At 41.5% G+C, this 19,010-nt stretch overlaps 1 protein-coding gene across 1 annotated transcript in view; it reads left to right on the top strand.

The window, feature by feature from the left end:
- Window positions 1-1,389: 1,389 nt before the first annotated feature.
- LOC126100509 (uncharacterized) overlaps window positions 1,390-19,010 on the top strand; it is a 36,200-nt gene continuing 18,579 nt past the window's right edge. Inside the window, exon 1 of the mRNA XM_049911119.1 lies at window positions 1,390-1,509. Within this exon, the coding sequence (XP_049767076.1) occupies window positions 1,462-1,509 (48 nt within the window). The 5' untranslated portion in view covers window positions 1,390-1,461. The remainder of the gene's footprint in view (window positions 1,510-19,010) is intronic.

The following is a 19,010-nucleotide window of genomic DNA, read 5'->3' on the forward strand; positions in this document are numbered from 1 at the left end:
CAGTGAAAAACCGACGCGAGCACTACACACTACTTCACTCAACTGCTGGCTGTCAGCAACTGACGCTGTCGACAGGCGGGAGAAATTCATGCGTGCACAAACAAGGTTAAAGATCGGCTCACGCAAGCGCACTAGATTCAGATCCATCAGGTTTCGGCAATGATTTTCTAACGGACCTCGTAGTATTCATTTCCCAAAAAGGTTATAATACTAGACCACAAAACGGGTTCCATAATTCTAACTGTGGTGTCACCGCCAGACACCACATTTGCTAGGTGGTAGTCTTCAAATCGGCCGCGGTCCGTTGGTATACGTCGGACCTGCGTGTCGCCACTATCAGTGACTGCAGACCGAGCACCGCCACACGGCAGGTCTAGTCTAGAGAGACTCCCTAGCACTCTCCCCAGTTGTACAGCGACCTATCATCCCAGCAGATAAGTGTAATTCCTCATGTCTGTAGATAGGATGTTCGTTCAGCATGGTTAACCCCCCACACATACAATCCTTCAGGTAATATACCGTCTAACATTGAAAGACCGATGGATCAGACACATCGGTTATGTACATTCCCATCATGGTTATCGGAGGTGTGCCGATCAATGAAGAACTAAACCTACCGATCCACACTAAACTGTAATTACAGTCTTACCCTCGTAAAGGCAGACCAAGATGCCCTTAGAAGAGCTACATTTGATGTCGCCGAGAGGGCTGCATAGTATGTTCAAGCGGAGTTTGATTTTTAAAATGTTAACGTAAATTTTTGTGATTACTTCGCTTTTCTCTTCATCAGAAAGAGCGACCAGTTACTTGTCAGTCTTCATTATTTTTGTGAGGTATATCTTATGCTTAACATTCAGTTCGTTGCTATTTTACTTCCACAGCATATCCGATCCGGATTTTCTATGAGTTTTGTAACTCGAAATATTCCATTTCACGGCGCTTGAAATATTTACTCGTACTGTTTCTCTTGAAGCATCTACAATGTTGGACGAACTGCTTTTATAATTACTGTCGTCGAGAAACAATATTTACACAGATACCATCATCATTATTGAGAAATAATGGCAACACTTTCAGCCGTGTTTAAAGGTTTCACCATTAATTTTTATATTCTGACTAAAGTTGTCCAACTTTGCAACCGAAATAGAATATGGATATACGAAACTGTTTACAAAAATGAATGCCGTAAACGAGAATGAATCCGTCTCTTGCGCCTTATCAAATGGCGCTCAGTATATAGATAAGACAGTCAAGATTGAGACGTTTAAACGTACACAGAAGGAGACACATTATCTGAGAAAGATATGGTTCCATTATCAGTATTGCGGTAGCAGATGATATTGGCTGCCGATCCACGGCGTTTCGTACACAGACACACCGCAGGTAGCGTGTTGATACAACTGGCGCATTGAGCGTCAACATATGTCGCCTGCTTAAGTGACTCGCCAGTCCACAACGGAGATGCCGAGCGTACTCGCTGTTCTACTGTGTGCACTGGCCCTCTTTCAGGTTAGTGGCTTTTGTAGAGGAATTTTCAGTCTGGAAAGTGCATGTCTTAATTCTTCTGTATTTGATTTCGTGACTAGGAGGTAACTATTTGCATTCGTGTGATGTTCGTCAGATGGCGTTTGTATTGGCTCTCCATCTGTCTTACTTACTACCAAGTCCAGTTGAAGTTGATACTTCCTGTCGGTTTAAAACTGACAGGCTAGACCGCAACTCGAGTATATGTTACCGTCTCAATGCCGCAGCCGTTCCTCATCTTCGTGACACCACTGTTCCTGAAAATTTACGCCTTTTTGGATGCTAAAATTCTGTCATGAAATTCAAAATCTTTATACAGACTGAAGGAAAGGGGTATCCAAGTAATATTCTGAAAACCTAAAATATTTCGTAAGATAAATATTCTGGGTAAGGGCGAAAATAGAAGCTGAAACCTACCTTGGCCTCCTTCCCGCCTATTGTCCAATGGAAAGTTGGCAGAATTCGCGATATGAAACCTCTTGGTAGGTAAAGTTCCTCATTCCGAAAATGTTACACCACGGTTTCATAAACTGAATCTGCTCTATATTTAACGATATATATGCAATGTTCTCATATACTGTCAAGATCCAGCTACATTAACGTTTCTGGCAAGCTCACCAACTTGACTGTTTTTTTCTTTTTGTTTTCTTTCTCGCCGGCACCAGTCCACCGTTTTCGTTCGACAAACTATCTTCCAGGATCCAGTCTGCATCCGCCGTTTACAGCAAAAAGTGGTATAAGGATGTAACTTTGTTCGCCTTATGCATTTCGTTCAGCTCCTTACAACTTAAGACCGAATTGTAGTACTGAAGTGAGGAAATTTTAAAAACTGTTCCCACACCTGTAAGAAATTATTCAATGCTGCTGATTAATTTAGTCGAGCCATTCCACTAAAACTGCAGGTCCTGAGTTTAGACTACGTGATACAAAATCTCTCAGTATCCACGAATGGGTACTTTTTTTTGTAGTAAAAAAATGCCTCCGATCTGGTGTTAAGATGTCTCCTGTTGAACCCTAACGCCACGATATTCTAGTAATTAAGCCAATTTCTTACACGTCACCCGTCCGGTTCCAAACCTAAAACTGATCCTGACAGGTAAAGGCATCAGCCGTTGAAGGTATCACTTATCATTCATCACGAACTGGGGAGTCCGTCAAACGTATTTAAAAATTATTTCCCTTTGTTCTCATTGATTTCGTTACTGTATTGCACCAATGGCTACGAACTTCTGCATAAAGCAATGGGAATATGTATGTTTCACCATACTTATTTACATCATCTGCTTTCTCCTTGATCCTTGCCTTATTATTTCCGTCTAGCAATATCTTTTTATGTGTTTCCAAGCTTTAACATCTATAGTAGAGTGTATTTAAACTGGAAATTGAGTCGCATGTCAGAAACAACTAACTTGAAATATTCTCACACAAACTTCAGGTGTTATACCATACATTGACAGTGATTACAGTTGTAACTGATATATATGCAGAAAAACTGGGTCTACGCAAATAACAAATGAGACTGTACATATTTTTAAGCTATGTTTCTTTTTCCACTCAATCATTGATCACCAGTATAAGAAACTGGCTGCTGATTTCTGGCTATACCAAAACCTTGTAATGGTGCCTACGAACTAAACTAAATATCCGAAATTGTGAACAGTATAGTTACTTTATCCGTTACTGGCTAACACGCCAAAAGGAACTTAAGATATTTCTGCAACTTAACAAAGAGGTTCGAAGGTGGCTATGCTCCGCCAAAACATGACGTGGCAATAAATAATGGTATTGTGATATAAACTGGCGAATATGAATTTGCATTTGAACAGGTTATAGAAAAATTTCGATTCCTTCTGAACTTTCTGTATCAACTAAATACTTTATTAGTAGCTCTGATGAGCTAAGACTACTAGGTAAATCAGGATGTGTCAGAGGTAAGCAATGGTGCGACCTAGTATGAAAATATTGGCTTCCTTAATTCTTTTCATATCATCTGACGATTACCATCACAGAACTCGTAATCTTCATGTGACCGTGTGTGCTGACTGGGGAAAATATTATACACTCTCGTAAAAAACGACACTGGTCGCTTTGAAGCCCACTTACTGGTGTAGAACAGGTACCATGACCTTCACTTGTAGGACACGGCAGTGAAATGCTGTGTGCGTGTGTGTGTGTGGAGGGGGGGGGGGGAGGGGGGGTTGAGTGAGAGAGAGTGTATGTGAGTATGTGCGAGTGTGTGTCAAAGTGTGTGTGCCAGTCAGTTGTATGGAATCAACCCAGTAATATGGATTGATGGCTCGCATGACACAACGGCATAAAGAGGGACTGTGATTGGAAGTGTCCATGATCCCACTACGAATAAAGTTGACTGATTTGTTGGTGAATAATTGTCTACTAGGAAATGGTGTACCACTCGCAGCCATGTAAAACGACTAAGAACAGTGGTGTTAAAAAAATTCCTAACTTACATGGTCTGGTAACTAATGTAATGCCTCCTCTATGACAAACAGTTTCATACCAAATAGGAATTGATACTGCTAGTAAATAGAGGTCCATCTCAACCAATTTCCAGGGCATACATTGTGAAGAGAACTGCATGCAGAATACGACTGCAGTTGGTTACCTTACAAAAGGCCATTGTTCACACCAGCACATTAAAGCTAAATATCTCCATTGGGCCAAACAACACAGAGACATGACAGATTCTGACTGCTGGTATTTAAGGTGGTTAAACCAATATCGATTTGGCCTCTCCAAATGATGCAAGCAATCGAGTAATTGACAGGTCAATGAGGCGATTAATCTACAGTATGTAGAGTAGTCCAGTAACCTATTTAACACAGGGTATAATATAGGCGTTGTCTAATATTTCAATGTAGTCAGAGTAATCAAATATTTAGAAGGAAGCAGTCTTCAGCAGCCCTATCTGAAAACACAGTATTTTAAAATGCAACAAATGTTAATTACGAGGGCAGTTCAATAAGTAATGCAACACATTTTTTTCTGATACAGGGGTTGTTTTATGCAGCATTGAAATACACCAGGTTATTCCCCAATCTTTTAGCTACACAACACTATTTTTCAACGTAATCTCCATTCAATGCTACGGCCTTACGCCACCTTGAAATGAGGGCCTGTATGCCTGCACGGTACCATTCCACTGGTCGATGTCGGAGTGGGTGTGGCGCCACTCCATTGATTGCCGTTTTGTTTCAGGTTCGAAGTGATGAACCCATGTTTCATCGCCTGTAACAATCTTTGACAAGAAATTGTCACCCTCAGCCACATGACGAGCAAGCAATTCCGCACAGATGGTTCTCCTTTGCTCTTTATGGTGTTCGGTTAGACAACGAGGGACCCAGCGGGAACAAACCTTTGAATATCCCAACTGGTGAACAATTGTGACAGCACTACCAACAGATATGTCAAGTTGAGCACTGAGTTGTTTGATGGTGATCCGTCGATCATCTCGAACGAGTGTGTTCGCACGCTCCGCCATTGCAGGAGTCACAGCTGTGCACGGCCGGCCCGCACGCGGGAGATCAGACAGTCTTGCTTGACCTTGCGGCGATGATGACACACGCTTTGCCAACGGCTCACCATGCTTTTGTCCACTGCCAGATCACCGTAGACATTCTGCAAGCGCCTATGAATATCTGAGATGCCCTGGTTTTCCGCCAAAAGAAACTCGATCACTGCCTGTTGTTTGCAACGCACATCCGTTACAGACGCCATTTTAACAGCTCCGTACAGCGCTGCCACCTGTCGGAAGTCAATGAAACTATACGCGACGAAGCGGGAATGTTTGAAAATATTCCACAAGAAATTTCCGGTTTTTTCATCCAAAATTGGCCGAGAAAAAAAACGTGTTGCATTACTTATTGAACTGCCCTCGTATTATCGCACATTATAATCAATCACTAAATGTCACTGGCCTCTGAAACTCTTCTCAGTCCTTCTCTTCCTCCACGACGTGAAATTGAAGTTCACCATTTGCTGATACAGGAATGCATAGCAATCTACTGGAAGCATGTGATTCCGATATTACAGTGACGTAATAAAGTGTAAAGGCTCTCAGACTGCGTCGGCGTTTTGCTGGGATTGCGGTTTATCGTTCCGAGGTGTTGCTGCTAGCGTTTGTCGAGATTCCACAAATGTCATGCAGAAATGGAATCGATAGGTTCAGGAGGTTCATACTCAACACCACGTTGAATCTTAACGACGTTGCGCATCTAGAGCCTGAGAGGACTGACATGTTGTTTGCTCGACCGTGCAGGGTTGTGCACGCAAAACACACTCCTCAGGTCAAGAATAGCGGTTGTTTACCGCAATACAAGTATCTGCACGGACTCTGCGACGACGTCTGGAGCGATACAGACTGCCAGTACGGCGATTATTCTTGCAGCTTCCTTGGGGCGGCAGCAGAAAGAGGGGCCCTGACACCGCTGTGCAAACACAGCTGCATTCAAACGGCACGATGTCGTCTCTCAGATGAGTCTCACTTCTGGTTACAGCATCATGATGGGGTGTACGCATGTATAGATGCTCCAAGATAAGAGAACGTTGGCAGACTGCATTCGTCATTTCCATGCAGGCCTGGCATCTGATGGTATGGTGTGCCACTGGGTACACAACGCCATAATATGTGAATGACATCAATTGTAATCTGCATGGCAGGTGGCTGTTCCCTATATTCAAGGTCTCCTTGACATCTTTCAACAAGGTAACACATGACAACATTTCGCCCATGCTGGCCTAACCTATCTCGTTGCCTTTATTTATTTATTTAGCTATATTCTTTTAGTCTGTTATCCAGATGCAAGAACAAACCAGATGTTGCACGTGAACACGTGAATTGGCTTTAATACAGAACATAATATTTTAACTTAATTTCAAATGTGTTAGTATAAGCATTAGGGTGTTCAAAGGAGGGGGGGGAGGGGAATTTGCATCACAACCAAGCTAGATTTCTCATTTGTCTGGATAGTTAGACCCTGAAGTGCTCAGACACAGCCAACGATTTTAGGGGGCTATGCTGCTGTGCCTTCCAAGGTGTAAAGATTGGAAGGTGGCTGACAGAGTCACTGGAAATCCGTCTTGGTTCTCCCTGTGGCTTATCTCCTCACTTCTCCAGAAAGGTGTGGATATTCTGTCGTAGAATGTCTCACTATCATGACGCATCGTCTCTTCTTGCTTGTCTGTCAGCCATGTAGGCTAGCAGTTCATAAGCTGGTATTTTAGCTGTTAGTGAGTTCAGCTTCTCTAACAATTCTTCATTCCATACTTTGTTATAGACCACTGTATTATCAAAGATGTTCCTGTCCTAGACTGTAGCATCTTGTCTGATTGAGTACTCCCAGTTAATGTGGTCCGGGCTGCTGTCGGCTCCACATTCACAAGTATCTGTGGAGCTTGTCGTATTTTCAGTAAGTATATGTCTCGACAGGTAGTGTATAGTTCCCTCGGTTGGATGAAAGTAAGATATTCTTGACGTTTCTTTTAAGTTATGAAGGAACTGCTAAATCGTCCTCCCTGTTTCTGCCCTGTCACAGATTTGCTGCCAATCTTTATCAGTACATGCCTTTATTCTTTATTCGACGTGGCTCTTGTGCTCAATATCTCTAAAACCATATATTCGCCCTTTTTGAGCAAATATTGGGGACGTCTCTTTCTTACCGCTGGGTCCAGAGGCAGTATCAACAGAAAAACTTGAGTTGGTGGTGTTGTATGGGCATCTGTTAGGCAAGAAGTACGCAACTCTGTGCTCGCTGTAAAGCGAGTGCTGTCCTCACCTTTCTGTTTCTGTGTGCCCAGATACTCGACCCGTAGCCCACGATAGCGAAGATTGCGTTGTCGTACATAGTTATTGCAATTAGTGGCAGCTGAAAACTTCTTTGGTCAAATTTTACTATTTTGTTTCGAATTTTAAAGCGTCTCTGGCAGTCTATTCCTACATGTGTATGAGACTTTTGCTTTCTGCAATGTTAATTCCAAGGTACCTACGACTATATACTTCTTTTCTTTTCATAGGTTGGTCATTTATTCTGATTGTGGGGTTTCTCATTCTTGATAAAGTTTCTTTTCAGTAACATATAAACTGTTTTGTGTATTGATATCGTTAGTTTGTTTTTTAAGCAGCAGTTACCTACTCTTTCAAGAATTTCCCTTCAATTTTCCTTTAATTTAGCTGTTGCGTTGGCATATATTAAATTAGCAGATCGCGTGCTCAAGTGTTGCAGCCTCTATTGTTGTTACACTCAAAAGATCGTTCAGTAATGGCTCTCTGCCATCATCTCAGAACCACAAGCAGAGTCCCGTGGGCAGCCTTTGGTGATGTCTTTCGCAATTGAATGGGAATTCTGAGAAAGCTCGCATGTCCATTTTTTTACAAAATTGGGTTACATATGATTTTGTACCTTTAACATATAGTCCGCTCACGGTTTAGAGAAACCCATTTGTTCTGGCATTTTTGTATTGTTATGCAGCCATTGTATCAGCTTAACTGAAGAAAACCCCACGAGTACAAAAGTAAAAATTTTTAATTTGTCAGTACTGTTTTAAAAGGAGAGAATAGTCGATATTGCCTCTTACTGTTTGGTTTAATCGATTTATGTTTTCCTTGATGGTAAAATGTCAGACAGTGGTAATGCTAATGACAAATGTCAGGAAATAATGAAAAAAAAGAAAGAATGAAATGAAGTTTCCGAAACTACCTAAACTAACCTAAACCAAGTATTGCTTCAAAATTAAGGTTTAATTACACTGTGAACATAATAATGTAGAACAATAAATTCCAGTGAATACGAAATACTTTCAGTTGTCGGATGAAATGTGCGACAAATAAGATAACAGAGGGCAGCAAGATAGAATTATATGCTAAATTTATTGATTTCCGAACAAAAAATTAAGAAGATGGCTTCCTTCAAAGCCTCATAGAAGTAAAACAAACTGCAGGAAAGAAGCCTAGATGGAAAAATAATTTTGGGAGGAAGAAATCAAAAGGAGGGCCATGTGTTTATTGGCTATCAGTGCCTGAAGGTAAGATTTAGGTTTTGTAAAACTGCCTTCCAAAGTGTTTTTGGTGTCAGCACTGACCGAATAAGGTGAATGTTCGACCTGTGGAAAGAAGGAAAATCTGGACCAGATAAGAGGGGAAAAATGTCGCCCCGGAAAAGCAAAACCAGTAGCATTAACAGTGGAAATAAAAAAGCACATCAACTCATTCCCTGTCAGGAAAGCACATTACACCAATGAAGAATGGAACTTTCTTGACCCTAAACTAAAAGTGAAGATTATATGACAGATGTTCAAAAGCATTACACTGGATACTCAAATTGCCTATCAATTTTATTTGAAAATTTTCCGTGGACATTTCGGTTTAAAATTTGGGCAACCACAAATGGATACGTATTGCACATCTGAAGAATAGAATTCGTAAAAATCAAAAGTCCATCTCTGAATGGCGCAGTCAAAAGGGCACCAATAGCTGAGTTAATAGTGCACAAGAAGTGTGCTGGTAAGTTCTTCAAGAAATTACATGCACTTAAAGCGAAAACTGAAACTGATTCTATCATTAAAGGTATCTCGTTTGATTTTATGCAGAACCTGCAGTTACATTTTACTTGCGTCAGCTTTCATTAAATGTCTTTAATGTGCATAACTTACGGTGTGGAAGAGCTATGTTTTACCTCTATCATGAAGGTATAGCACGAAGAAGCCTCGATTAAGTATGGTCATTTCTTTTTGATTATATAAATGAAAACGTTGGAGAACATGATAAATACTTGTTCACCAGCTCTTGTGGAGGCAAAAATAAAAACCACAGAATGGCGAGATTTTGTTTAATTCTGGTAGCACAGGGAAGATTTCAAATTCATCAACCATTACTTACATTCTAAGTGGTAGAGACTTCAGCATGGGGAAAAGGAAAATTAAAAAGGTGGGTAGCATATATTTGCTGAACGAATAATAGAATTAATAATCGAATCCAGCACAATGATGAATTTTGAAGTGATAAAGACCGAAAACAGGAGGGGTGCTAAATTTTAAGGAATGGTTGCTTAAGTTATCGAAATAATGCTATGTCCGATGAAACTCAAGGAAGGGCTACACATAAAAATAACAACAGAAGTTTCGTGTAAGATAATTCCTGCGGTTCTGCTACTCACATGAAACTCTCGGTATTGTTAAAGTTAGGCCATTCGTTGATGGGAAAGAAGAGCACGAGCTCTAACTGGCTGATCGAACAGAAATTCCACTAAGCCCTATGTCAGGCTTATCAAGGTCATGTGCCCATAAGTGAGAAGAAAATGCATGACCTAAGGCGATTTCTACCATTCCTACCAAAAGATGAAACCATCAAAAACTTTATTCTGACATATACAGTTGGCCATATATTTCAGAAAATGAAGGATGTGTGGAGTATACTGCCAAAGAAAATGGAAAATAGTCATAATTTGTTTGATGTTGTCCATGTTTGCAATAAAGAATGAGTGAAGGATTGATTTATGTTTATTTATTACAAAATATTGAGAAAGCCCACATGTTAACTACATAAATTTTAACATAACCTCAAGAAATAGTATAAAGATCGCGTACAGAGTACTGGCGTTCATCCCTCTACATTTATTTTAAATGAGAAGAAAATGGAATTCCGCCATAATTTTAAGACATGGAATCTACATCTGCATAGATACTCCTCAAACCACCGTACGGTGCGTGGCGGAGGGTACCCTGTATCACTACTTGCCACTTCCTTTCCTGTTTCACTCGCAAATAGAGCGAGGGATAAACCACTGTCCATGTACCTCCTTATGAGAACTAATTTCTCGTATCTTATCTTCGTGGCCCTTACGCGCAATGTATGTTGGCGGTAGTAGAATCGTTCGAAGATCAGCTTTAAATGCCGGTTCTCTAAAATTTCTCAATAATGTTTCTCGGAAAGACCGTCGCTTTCCCTCCAGGCATTCCCATTTGAGTTCTCGAAGCATCTCCGTAACACTTACGTGTTGTTCGAACCTACCAGTAACAAGTCCAGCAGCCCGCCTCTGAACAGTTTCTATGTATTCCATCAATCCAACCTGGTACGGATCCCAAACATTCGAGCAGTACTCAAAAATAGGTCGCACCATGTCCTATGTGCGGTATCCTTTACAGGTGATCCACTCTTTCCTAAAATTCTCTCAATAAACCGAAGTCGACCATTCGCGTTTTCTACCACAGTTCTCACATGCTCGTTCCATTTCATATCGTTTTCCAAATTTTTCTTTTTGTTATCAGTCTTCTGACTGGTTTAATGTGGCCCGCCACGAATTCCTCTCCTGCACTAACCTCTCCATCTCAGAGTAGCACTGGCAACCTACTTCCTCAATTATATGCTGGAAGTATTCCAGTTTCCGCCTTCCTTCGTCACTTCTCCTTATCAGCGTTTTCCACATTTTCCTTTCCTTTCCTCTCCGATTCTGCGCAGAACCTCCTCATTCCTTACCTTATCAGTCCATATAATTTTCAACATTCGTCTGTAGCACCACATCTCAGATGCCTAGTTTCTCTTCTGTTCCGGTTTTCCCACAGTCCATGTTTCACTACCACACAATGCTGTGCTCCAGACGTACATTCTCAGACATTTATTCCTCAAATAAAGGCCGATATTTGATATTAGTAGTCTTCTCTTGGCCGGGAATACTTTTTTTGCCGTTGCTAGTCTGCTTTTGATGTCCTCCTTGTTCCGTCCGTCATTGGTTATTTTACTGCCTAGTTAACAGAATTCCTTAACTTCATCTACTTCGTGACCATCAATCCTGATGATAAGTTTATCGCTGTTCTCGTTTCTACTACTTCTCATTACATTCGTTTCTCTTCGATTTACTCTCAATCCATACTCTGTTCATTCCGTGCAGCAAATCATTTAATTCTTCTTGACTTTCACTCAGGATAGCAATGTCGCCAGCAAAACTTATCACTGATATCCTTTCACCTTGAATTTTAATTCCTCTCCCGAACCTTTCTTTTATTTTCATCATTGCTTCCTCGATGTACAAAATGAACGGTAGGGGCAAAAGGCTACATCCTTGTCTTACACTCTTTTTAATACGAGCACTTCGTTCTTGATCGTCCACTTTCATTATTCCCTCTTGGTTGTTGTACATACTGTATATGACCCGTCTCTCCCTATAGTTTACCCCTAATGTTTTCAAATTTCGAACATCTTGCACCATTTTACATTGTCGAACGCTTTTTCCAGGTCGACCAATCGTATCAACGTGTCTCGATATTTCTGCAGTCCTGCTTCCATTATTAATCGCAACGTAAGAATTGCCTCTCTCGTGCCTTTACCTTTCCTAAAGCCAAACTGATCGTCATCTAGCGCATCCTCATTTTCTTTTCCATTCTTCTGTATATTATTCTTTTCAGCAGCTTGGCTGCATGAGCCGTTCAGCTGATTGTGCGATAATTCTCGCACGTGTCAGCTCTTGCCGTCTTCGGAATTATGTGGATGATGCTTTTCCGCAAGTCAGATGGTATGTCGCCAGAGTCATACAATCTACACACTACCGTGAATAGTCGTTTTCTTGCCACTTCCCCCAATGATTTTAAAAATTCTGATGGAATGTTACCTAACCCTTCTGCTTTATTTGATCTTAAATCCTCCAAAGCTCTTTTAATTTCTGATTCTAATACTGGATCACCTATCTCTTCTAAATCGATTCCTTTTTCTTCTTCTATCGAATCAGACAAACCTTTCCCCTCATAGAGGCTTTCAATGTATTCTTTCCACCTATCCGCTCTCTCCTCTGCATTTAACAGTGGAATTCCCGTTGCACTCTTAATTTCTTCATCCTTGCTTTTAATGTCTCCGAAGGTTGTTTTGATTTTACTGTATGTATGCTGACTCTGTTCTTCCGTCAAACATTTCTTTTTCGATGTCTTCACATTTTTCCTGCAGCCATTTCGTCTTAGCTTCCATGCACTTTCTATTTATTTCATTCCTCAGCGCCTCGTATTTCTCTATTCCTGAGTTTCCCCGAACATTTTTGCACTTCCTGTTTTCTTCTGTTACCCATGGTTTCCTCGCAGTTACCTTCTCTGTACCTACGTTTTCCTTCCCAAATTCTGTGATGGCCCTTTTTAGAGATGTCCATTCCTCTTCAACTGTACTGCCTACTGCGCTATTCCTTATTGCTGTATGTATAGCGTTAGAGAACTTCAAACGTATCTCGTCATTCCTTAGTACTTCCGTATCCCACTTCTTTGCGTATTGATTCTTCCTGACTAATGTCTTGAACTTCAGCCTACTCTTCATCACTACTATATTGTGATCTGAGTCTATATCTGCTCCTGTGTGCGCCTTACAATCCAGTATCTGATTTCGGAATCTCTGTCTGACCATGATGTAATCTAATTGAAATCCTCCCGTATCTCCCGGCCTTTTCCAAGTATACCTCCTCCTCTTGTGATTCTTGAACAGGGTATTCGCTATTACTAGCTGAAACTTGTTACAGAACTCAATTAGTCTTTCTCCTCTCTCATTCCTTGCCCCAAGCCCATATTCTCCCGTAACCTTCTCTCCTACTCCTTCCACTACAACTGCATTCCAGTCTACCATGGCTACTAGATTATCATCCCCCGTTACATACTGTATTACCCTTTCAATACCCTCATACACTTTCTCTATCTCTTCAGCATGCGACGTCGGCATGTATACCTGAACTATCGTTGTCGGTGTTGGTTTGCTGTAGATTCTGATAAGAATAACCCTATCACTGAACTGTTCACAGTAACACATCCTCTGCCCTACCTTCCTATTCATAACGAATCCTGCTCCCATTATACCATTTTCTGCTGCTGTTGACATTACCCTGTAGTCATCTTACCGGAAATTCTTGTCTTCTTTCCACTTCACTTCAGTGACTCCTACTATATCCAGATTGAGCCTTTGCTTTTCCCTTTTCAGATTTTCTGGTTTCCCTACGTCGTTCAATCTTCTGAAATTCCTCGCCCCGACTCGTAGAACGTTTATCTTTCGTTGATTATTCAATCTTTTTTTTTTTTTTTGGTAAACTCCACCTTGGCAGTCCCCTCCCAGGGATGCGGAATCTTACGGCAATGGAGAGACCATCATGACACTTCTTCAATTACAGGCCACATGTCCTATGGATACACGGACGTGTCTTTAATGCAGTGGTTTCCATTGCCTTCTGCATCCTCATGCCGTTGATCATTGCTGATTCATCGACCTTTAGGGACAGTTTCCTAACCCTAGGACAAGAGAGTGCCTTCAACCTATGTCCGCTCCTCCGCCCTCTTTGACAAGTCCGTTGGCAGGATGAGGGTGACTTCATATGCCGTAAGTCTTCGGCCACCAATGCTGTTTATTAATCAAAATTTAGGCAGTGGCACCGGCCAGTGTGGCCGTGCGGTTCCAGGCGCTTCAGTCTGGAACCGCGTGACCGCTACGGTCGCAGGTTCGAATCCTGCCTCGGGCATGGATGTGTGTGATGTCCTTAGGTTGGTTAGGTTTAAGTAGTTCTAAGTTCTAGGGCACTGATGACCTCAGATGTTGTCCCATAGTGCTCAGAGCCATTTTTTAGGCAGTGGCGGAATTCGAACCCGGGACAGAAAACGTTTTTGATAATGAATAAAAGACGCTACATCTACACCAACGTTACACCAGGATATTTAAACGACTTGACTGTGTCGGATAGGACACTAGTAATCTGTATCCGAGCATTACACGTTTGATCTTCCTACTCATTTGCATTAACTTACATTTTTCCACATTTAGGGCTATCTGCCTTTCATCACACCAACTGGAAATGCTGTGTACGTCGTCGTGTATCTTCCTGCAGTCACTCAATTTCGACACCTTACCGTACACCATGCCGTCGTCAGCAAACAACCTCAGATTGCTGCCCATCCTGTCCGCCAAATCCTTTGTGTGTACAGAGAACAACAGCGGTCCTACCACACTTCCCTGGGACACTCCCGACGATACTCTTTACTCTGATGAGCACTCGCTGTCGAAAACAACATACTGATTTCCATTATTTAAGAAGTCTTCGAGCAACTCACATATATTGAAAGGTCTCTGTTGGATTCCTTTCATGTTTAATTTCTTAAATCTGTTGCCATTTATGGAATAAATTCCTCTTCTAAATGTACTGTGGCGTTTCTGACTATCTGGGAGGAGACTGAGCAGTGGAACGTGTTACTTTTACACATAAACAAGAACGATCTGTCACACTAGTACACTTTAAAGCACAGTTTATATGTAATTCTTATATGTAATTCATGTCACACAGTTTCATACGGAACCTACATCCGCTTTCTTTTATATACTGTATATGATAAGATACTGTCATCCCCCTTCCCTTTTGTGTGAGAGGATGAATGAGCATATGTAATTCTAGTTGCATGCTTGAGGGTAGCAGACAAGGCTGTCTGCTAGAGAACAGTAGGACCAACGTCGGAACAGGTAGCTACGCTTCCTAAAAGCAAAGAGGTTTCCATCCTTAGTATGGTCCTGTCCGTCCGTTGTCATGTTGGTATAGGAAGCTGCCCCTCTGGCCACTTCCGTTGGTCTTTGTGAGCCACCCTCAGGAAGCACGCTCGGCAGTAGGGCAGTTGCAGTGTGGCCGTGGCGAGCGTCTGAAGTGGTAAGATCTCCGGCTAAGCGCGTGTCTGTTTAGTCCGTAGGACAATGGATCTCTTAAGTTCAGCCTAACTGAACAATTTAATCACCTTTATTTCGGGTTTAGGTCTAAAATATCCGATGTTATCTTAAATCGCAGCGCAGTATAATTCTCGTGTAAAGTTCACATTATTTTCCGGTAGTTGCTTTGTTACTACTTTGTGAGTAAAGTGGAACTACGTGTTGATCAGTAACTCTAACTAAGATCAATCTTAAATGCGAATGCTTGTGTGATTATAACGTCTCGTCTTGACTATATTTTCAATATAGCAGCTTTTCTTTATGTTCAACCCACGTGGGGTGTACTTTGCGAGACCAGTACCACGTGCTTATATAACTGTTTGACCCATCAGGTTAATAGTAAGACGTTAGTAACCAGTTCAAGGTTTTTCTTTTGTCAATTGCTTTTCGATCTAATTTATTTTAATTATCAAAATTATTGTGGAGTTGTACGCTTTGTGTAAATCAAGTTGACCACGTGAAGCATGTGGTGTAATCATCAAAGTAGCCCTCAGCTATTCTTTTTGCGAAGACTTCACAAAGAGTTAATATGAATTTAGTATACCAGTGTGTGGTAATTACATGACGAACAGGATTGTGGTATGAACGTAATTTCTTTGGGTAAAAACTGAATCTGTTGTTTGTGGTTAATTTCTTCTTCCTTATGTTTCAATATTCTTCGTGTGTTATTTTATGAATGCAGTGTGGTATGCAGTCTCCCAATCTTGGCTCCATATTTTATGTGTTCCGTAAGATTACATCTCACATTTTTTCAATCGTAAATAAGGCACCAGCTCAGTTATAACTCACGTATAATGTGCTGAAATTTCAATGAACAATCTTAAAATAAATTTCCAAATATAAACTGATTTCTTTCTTTTTATTTAAATTCTCCTTTTTATATATATATTACCGGTTTTGTATGACTATTAAAAGATTATCATTAATGTTAGTCTGCTTGGTAAACCTAGACTAAATATCTGATGATATCCACGGTTAACGTCCCCAGACAGATCACGCCTTTTAACCCACTTTCATTGTCAATTAGCACCGATTTCAGTATACCAAATTAAACTAACAATATTACAATATGTGAACTTATTCCATATGCCCACACATTAGTTAACAGCCTGCAATTGGACATCGTGTCAAATGCTTTCCGGAAATATAGGAATATAGAATCTGCCTGTTGCCACTCATCCATAGTTCTCAATATATCATGTGAGAAAAGGGCAAACTGAGTTTCGCACGAGTAATGCTTTCTAAAATCGTGCTGATTCGTGAGCATAAGCTTCTCGGAAATGGTTCAAATGGCTCTAAGCACTATGGGACTATCTGAGGTCATCAGTCCCCTAGACTTAGAACAACTTAAACCTATCTAAACCAAGGACATCACACACATCCATGCCCGAGGCAGGATTCGAACCTGCGACCGTAGCAGCAGCGCGGTTCCGGACTGAAGCACCTAGAAACGCTCGGCCACAGCGGCCGGCATAAGCTTCTCAGACTCAAGAAAGTCTATTACATTCGAACTGAGAATATGTTCAAGGATTGTGTAGCAAACTGAAGTTAAGAGATATTGGTCTATAATTTTGGGGATCCGTTCTTTTACGCATTTTATATACTGAGTCATTCCCACTTTTTCCAATTGCTTGGGACTTTGTGCTGAGCGAGAGTAACGACACATGCAAGCCAGGTAAGGAGCTTAAGCCGTAAGGTACTCTTTGTAAAATCGATCTGGGATCCCATCTGCACCTTGTGATTTATTTTCTTTCAACTCTTTCTCTTGTTTCTCTACGCCAGGGATTCTTATTACTATGTCGCCCATATGGGAGTCTGTCCGATGGTCAAATGACGGTATGTTTGTACTATTGTCCTGTGTGAACGATTTCTTGAATGTGAAATTTAAAACTTCGGTTTTCGTTTCACTGCCAAACTGCCAGACTGGTCAACAAGGGATTAAATGGAAGCCTTAGACTCGCTTATCGATTTTACATAAGAGCAGAAGTTTCTCGGGCTCTGCCAGATCTTTTGCTAAGGTGTGACGGTTGTAGATGCATGCTTCGCGCACGAATCCCTACTATCCTTTTCTGTATCGCTTGACAAGTTTATTTCTTGGACATATGGGTTTCTCAATATTCCCATTAAATTTTCTTCCTGGGGTATTCTAATTGCAGCTGCCTGTTCATGCAATAGTCTAGTACACTGTTGTAGAAACACCTGGGACAGTTCATGTATTTCATTGTTTTGAACAGGACAGTCCACCGTGAATTAGCAAATGCTCCAGCTATATAGTTATTACTCCTAATTCCCTCAGCATAACCTATATTATTTCGACTACGTTATTTTATCGTTATTTTGCTTTTATTGAAATCCACCTAATATCCTCCTTTCAACTGCTGTCGCAAGTCTTTTGCTGTCCCTGGCAGAATTGCAATGCCATAGAGAAACCTCAAAGATTTTATTTCGTCTCCCTGAATAATCCATCCTCCAAGATTTCTTAGGTTTCCTATACTGGTAACCATTTCACAAACGAGATTGCAACTATCTGCTGGAACATCAGAGAAAATGCGCCTGACGACCACAACTGTTTTACAGAGGAAGATCGCACTGTAGTTGCTCCTTCAAATAGTCTCGCGAACGACAAAAAGGCAGATATTGAAATAAGCGACAAAGGGACAGAAAAGCAGCTGAAATCGCTCAAGAGATGCAAATGCGCTGACCTGACCGGAGAACCAATTCGATTCTACAAAGCAGCAGTGGAGTGTACCCGTAGATCTCTAGAGCAATAAAGGCGTCCCTCGTTCCTAATGACTGAAAAAATTACAGCCCATTCCCTTTTTCAAGAGGGGTAGTCCGACAAAGGCACAAAACTACAGGCCAATATCTCTACGTCGTTCAGTTGTATTTTTGTAACATGTTCTATGCTCGCGTTATTATGACGTCCTTGCAGGCCGAAAATCTGCACTGTCGGAACCAACGTGTGTTCCGAAAGGAACGGTCGTTGGAAATCCAGTTCACAAGGCAAAGAAAGCAGTGGAAAGTGAGCTTGCTCTTTTCTCACACGATATACTGCGAACTATGGGTGAAGGACAACATGCGGATTCCATCCTTCTAGATTTCCGGGAAGCATTTGTCGCGGCGCCCCAGTGCGGGCTGTTAACGAAGGTTACGAGTATATGGAGCAAGTTCACAGATACGTGAGTGGCTCAAAGACTTCTTAAGTAACAGAACCCAGTACGCTGTCCTCAACGGCGAGAGTTCGTCACAGACAAGGGTATCGTCAGGAGTGCCCCAGGGAAGTGTGATAGGGATACGTACCGGCAGTTCAGAGGCAGGCTGCTAGATTTGTGGTTTTAACAACACACAAGTGTTACGGAGATACTTCGGGAACTCAAATGGGAATCTTTGGAGAGAAGGAGACGTTCTTTTAGAAAAACAATGTTGAAAAAATTTAGAGAACCGGCATTTGATTGCCGAACGATTCTACTGCCACCAACATATAATGCGCCTAAGGACAACGAAGATAGCCGCGCGGTCTGAGGATTCTTGTTACGGTCCGTCCATTCTCGCAGGCATACTTTCAATCAGGTACTGGAAGGATTCTTGGGGAATGGCAGCCCATTCTTCAAGGAGTGCTGCAGTGAGGAGAGGTACCGATGACGGTCGGTGAGGCCTGGCAGGACGACGGCGTTGCAAAACATCCCAAACGTGTTGTATACTATTCAAGCCAGGAATCTGTGCAGGCCAGTCCTTTGCACGGATGTTATTGCCGTGTAACCACTCCACCACAGGC

The sequence above is a fragment of the Schistocerca cancellata genome, chromosome 9 (genome assembly GCF_023864275.1).
Source record: "Schistocerca cancellata isolate TAMUIC-IGC-003103 chromosome 9, iqSchCanc2.1, whole genome shotgun sequence".
NCBI classification, from domain to species: Eukaryota; Metazoa; Arthropoda; class Insecta; order Orthoptera; family Acrididae; genus Schistocerca; species Schistocerca cancellata.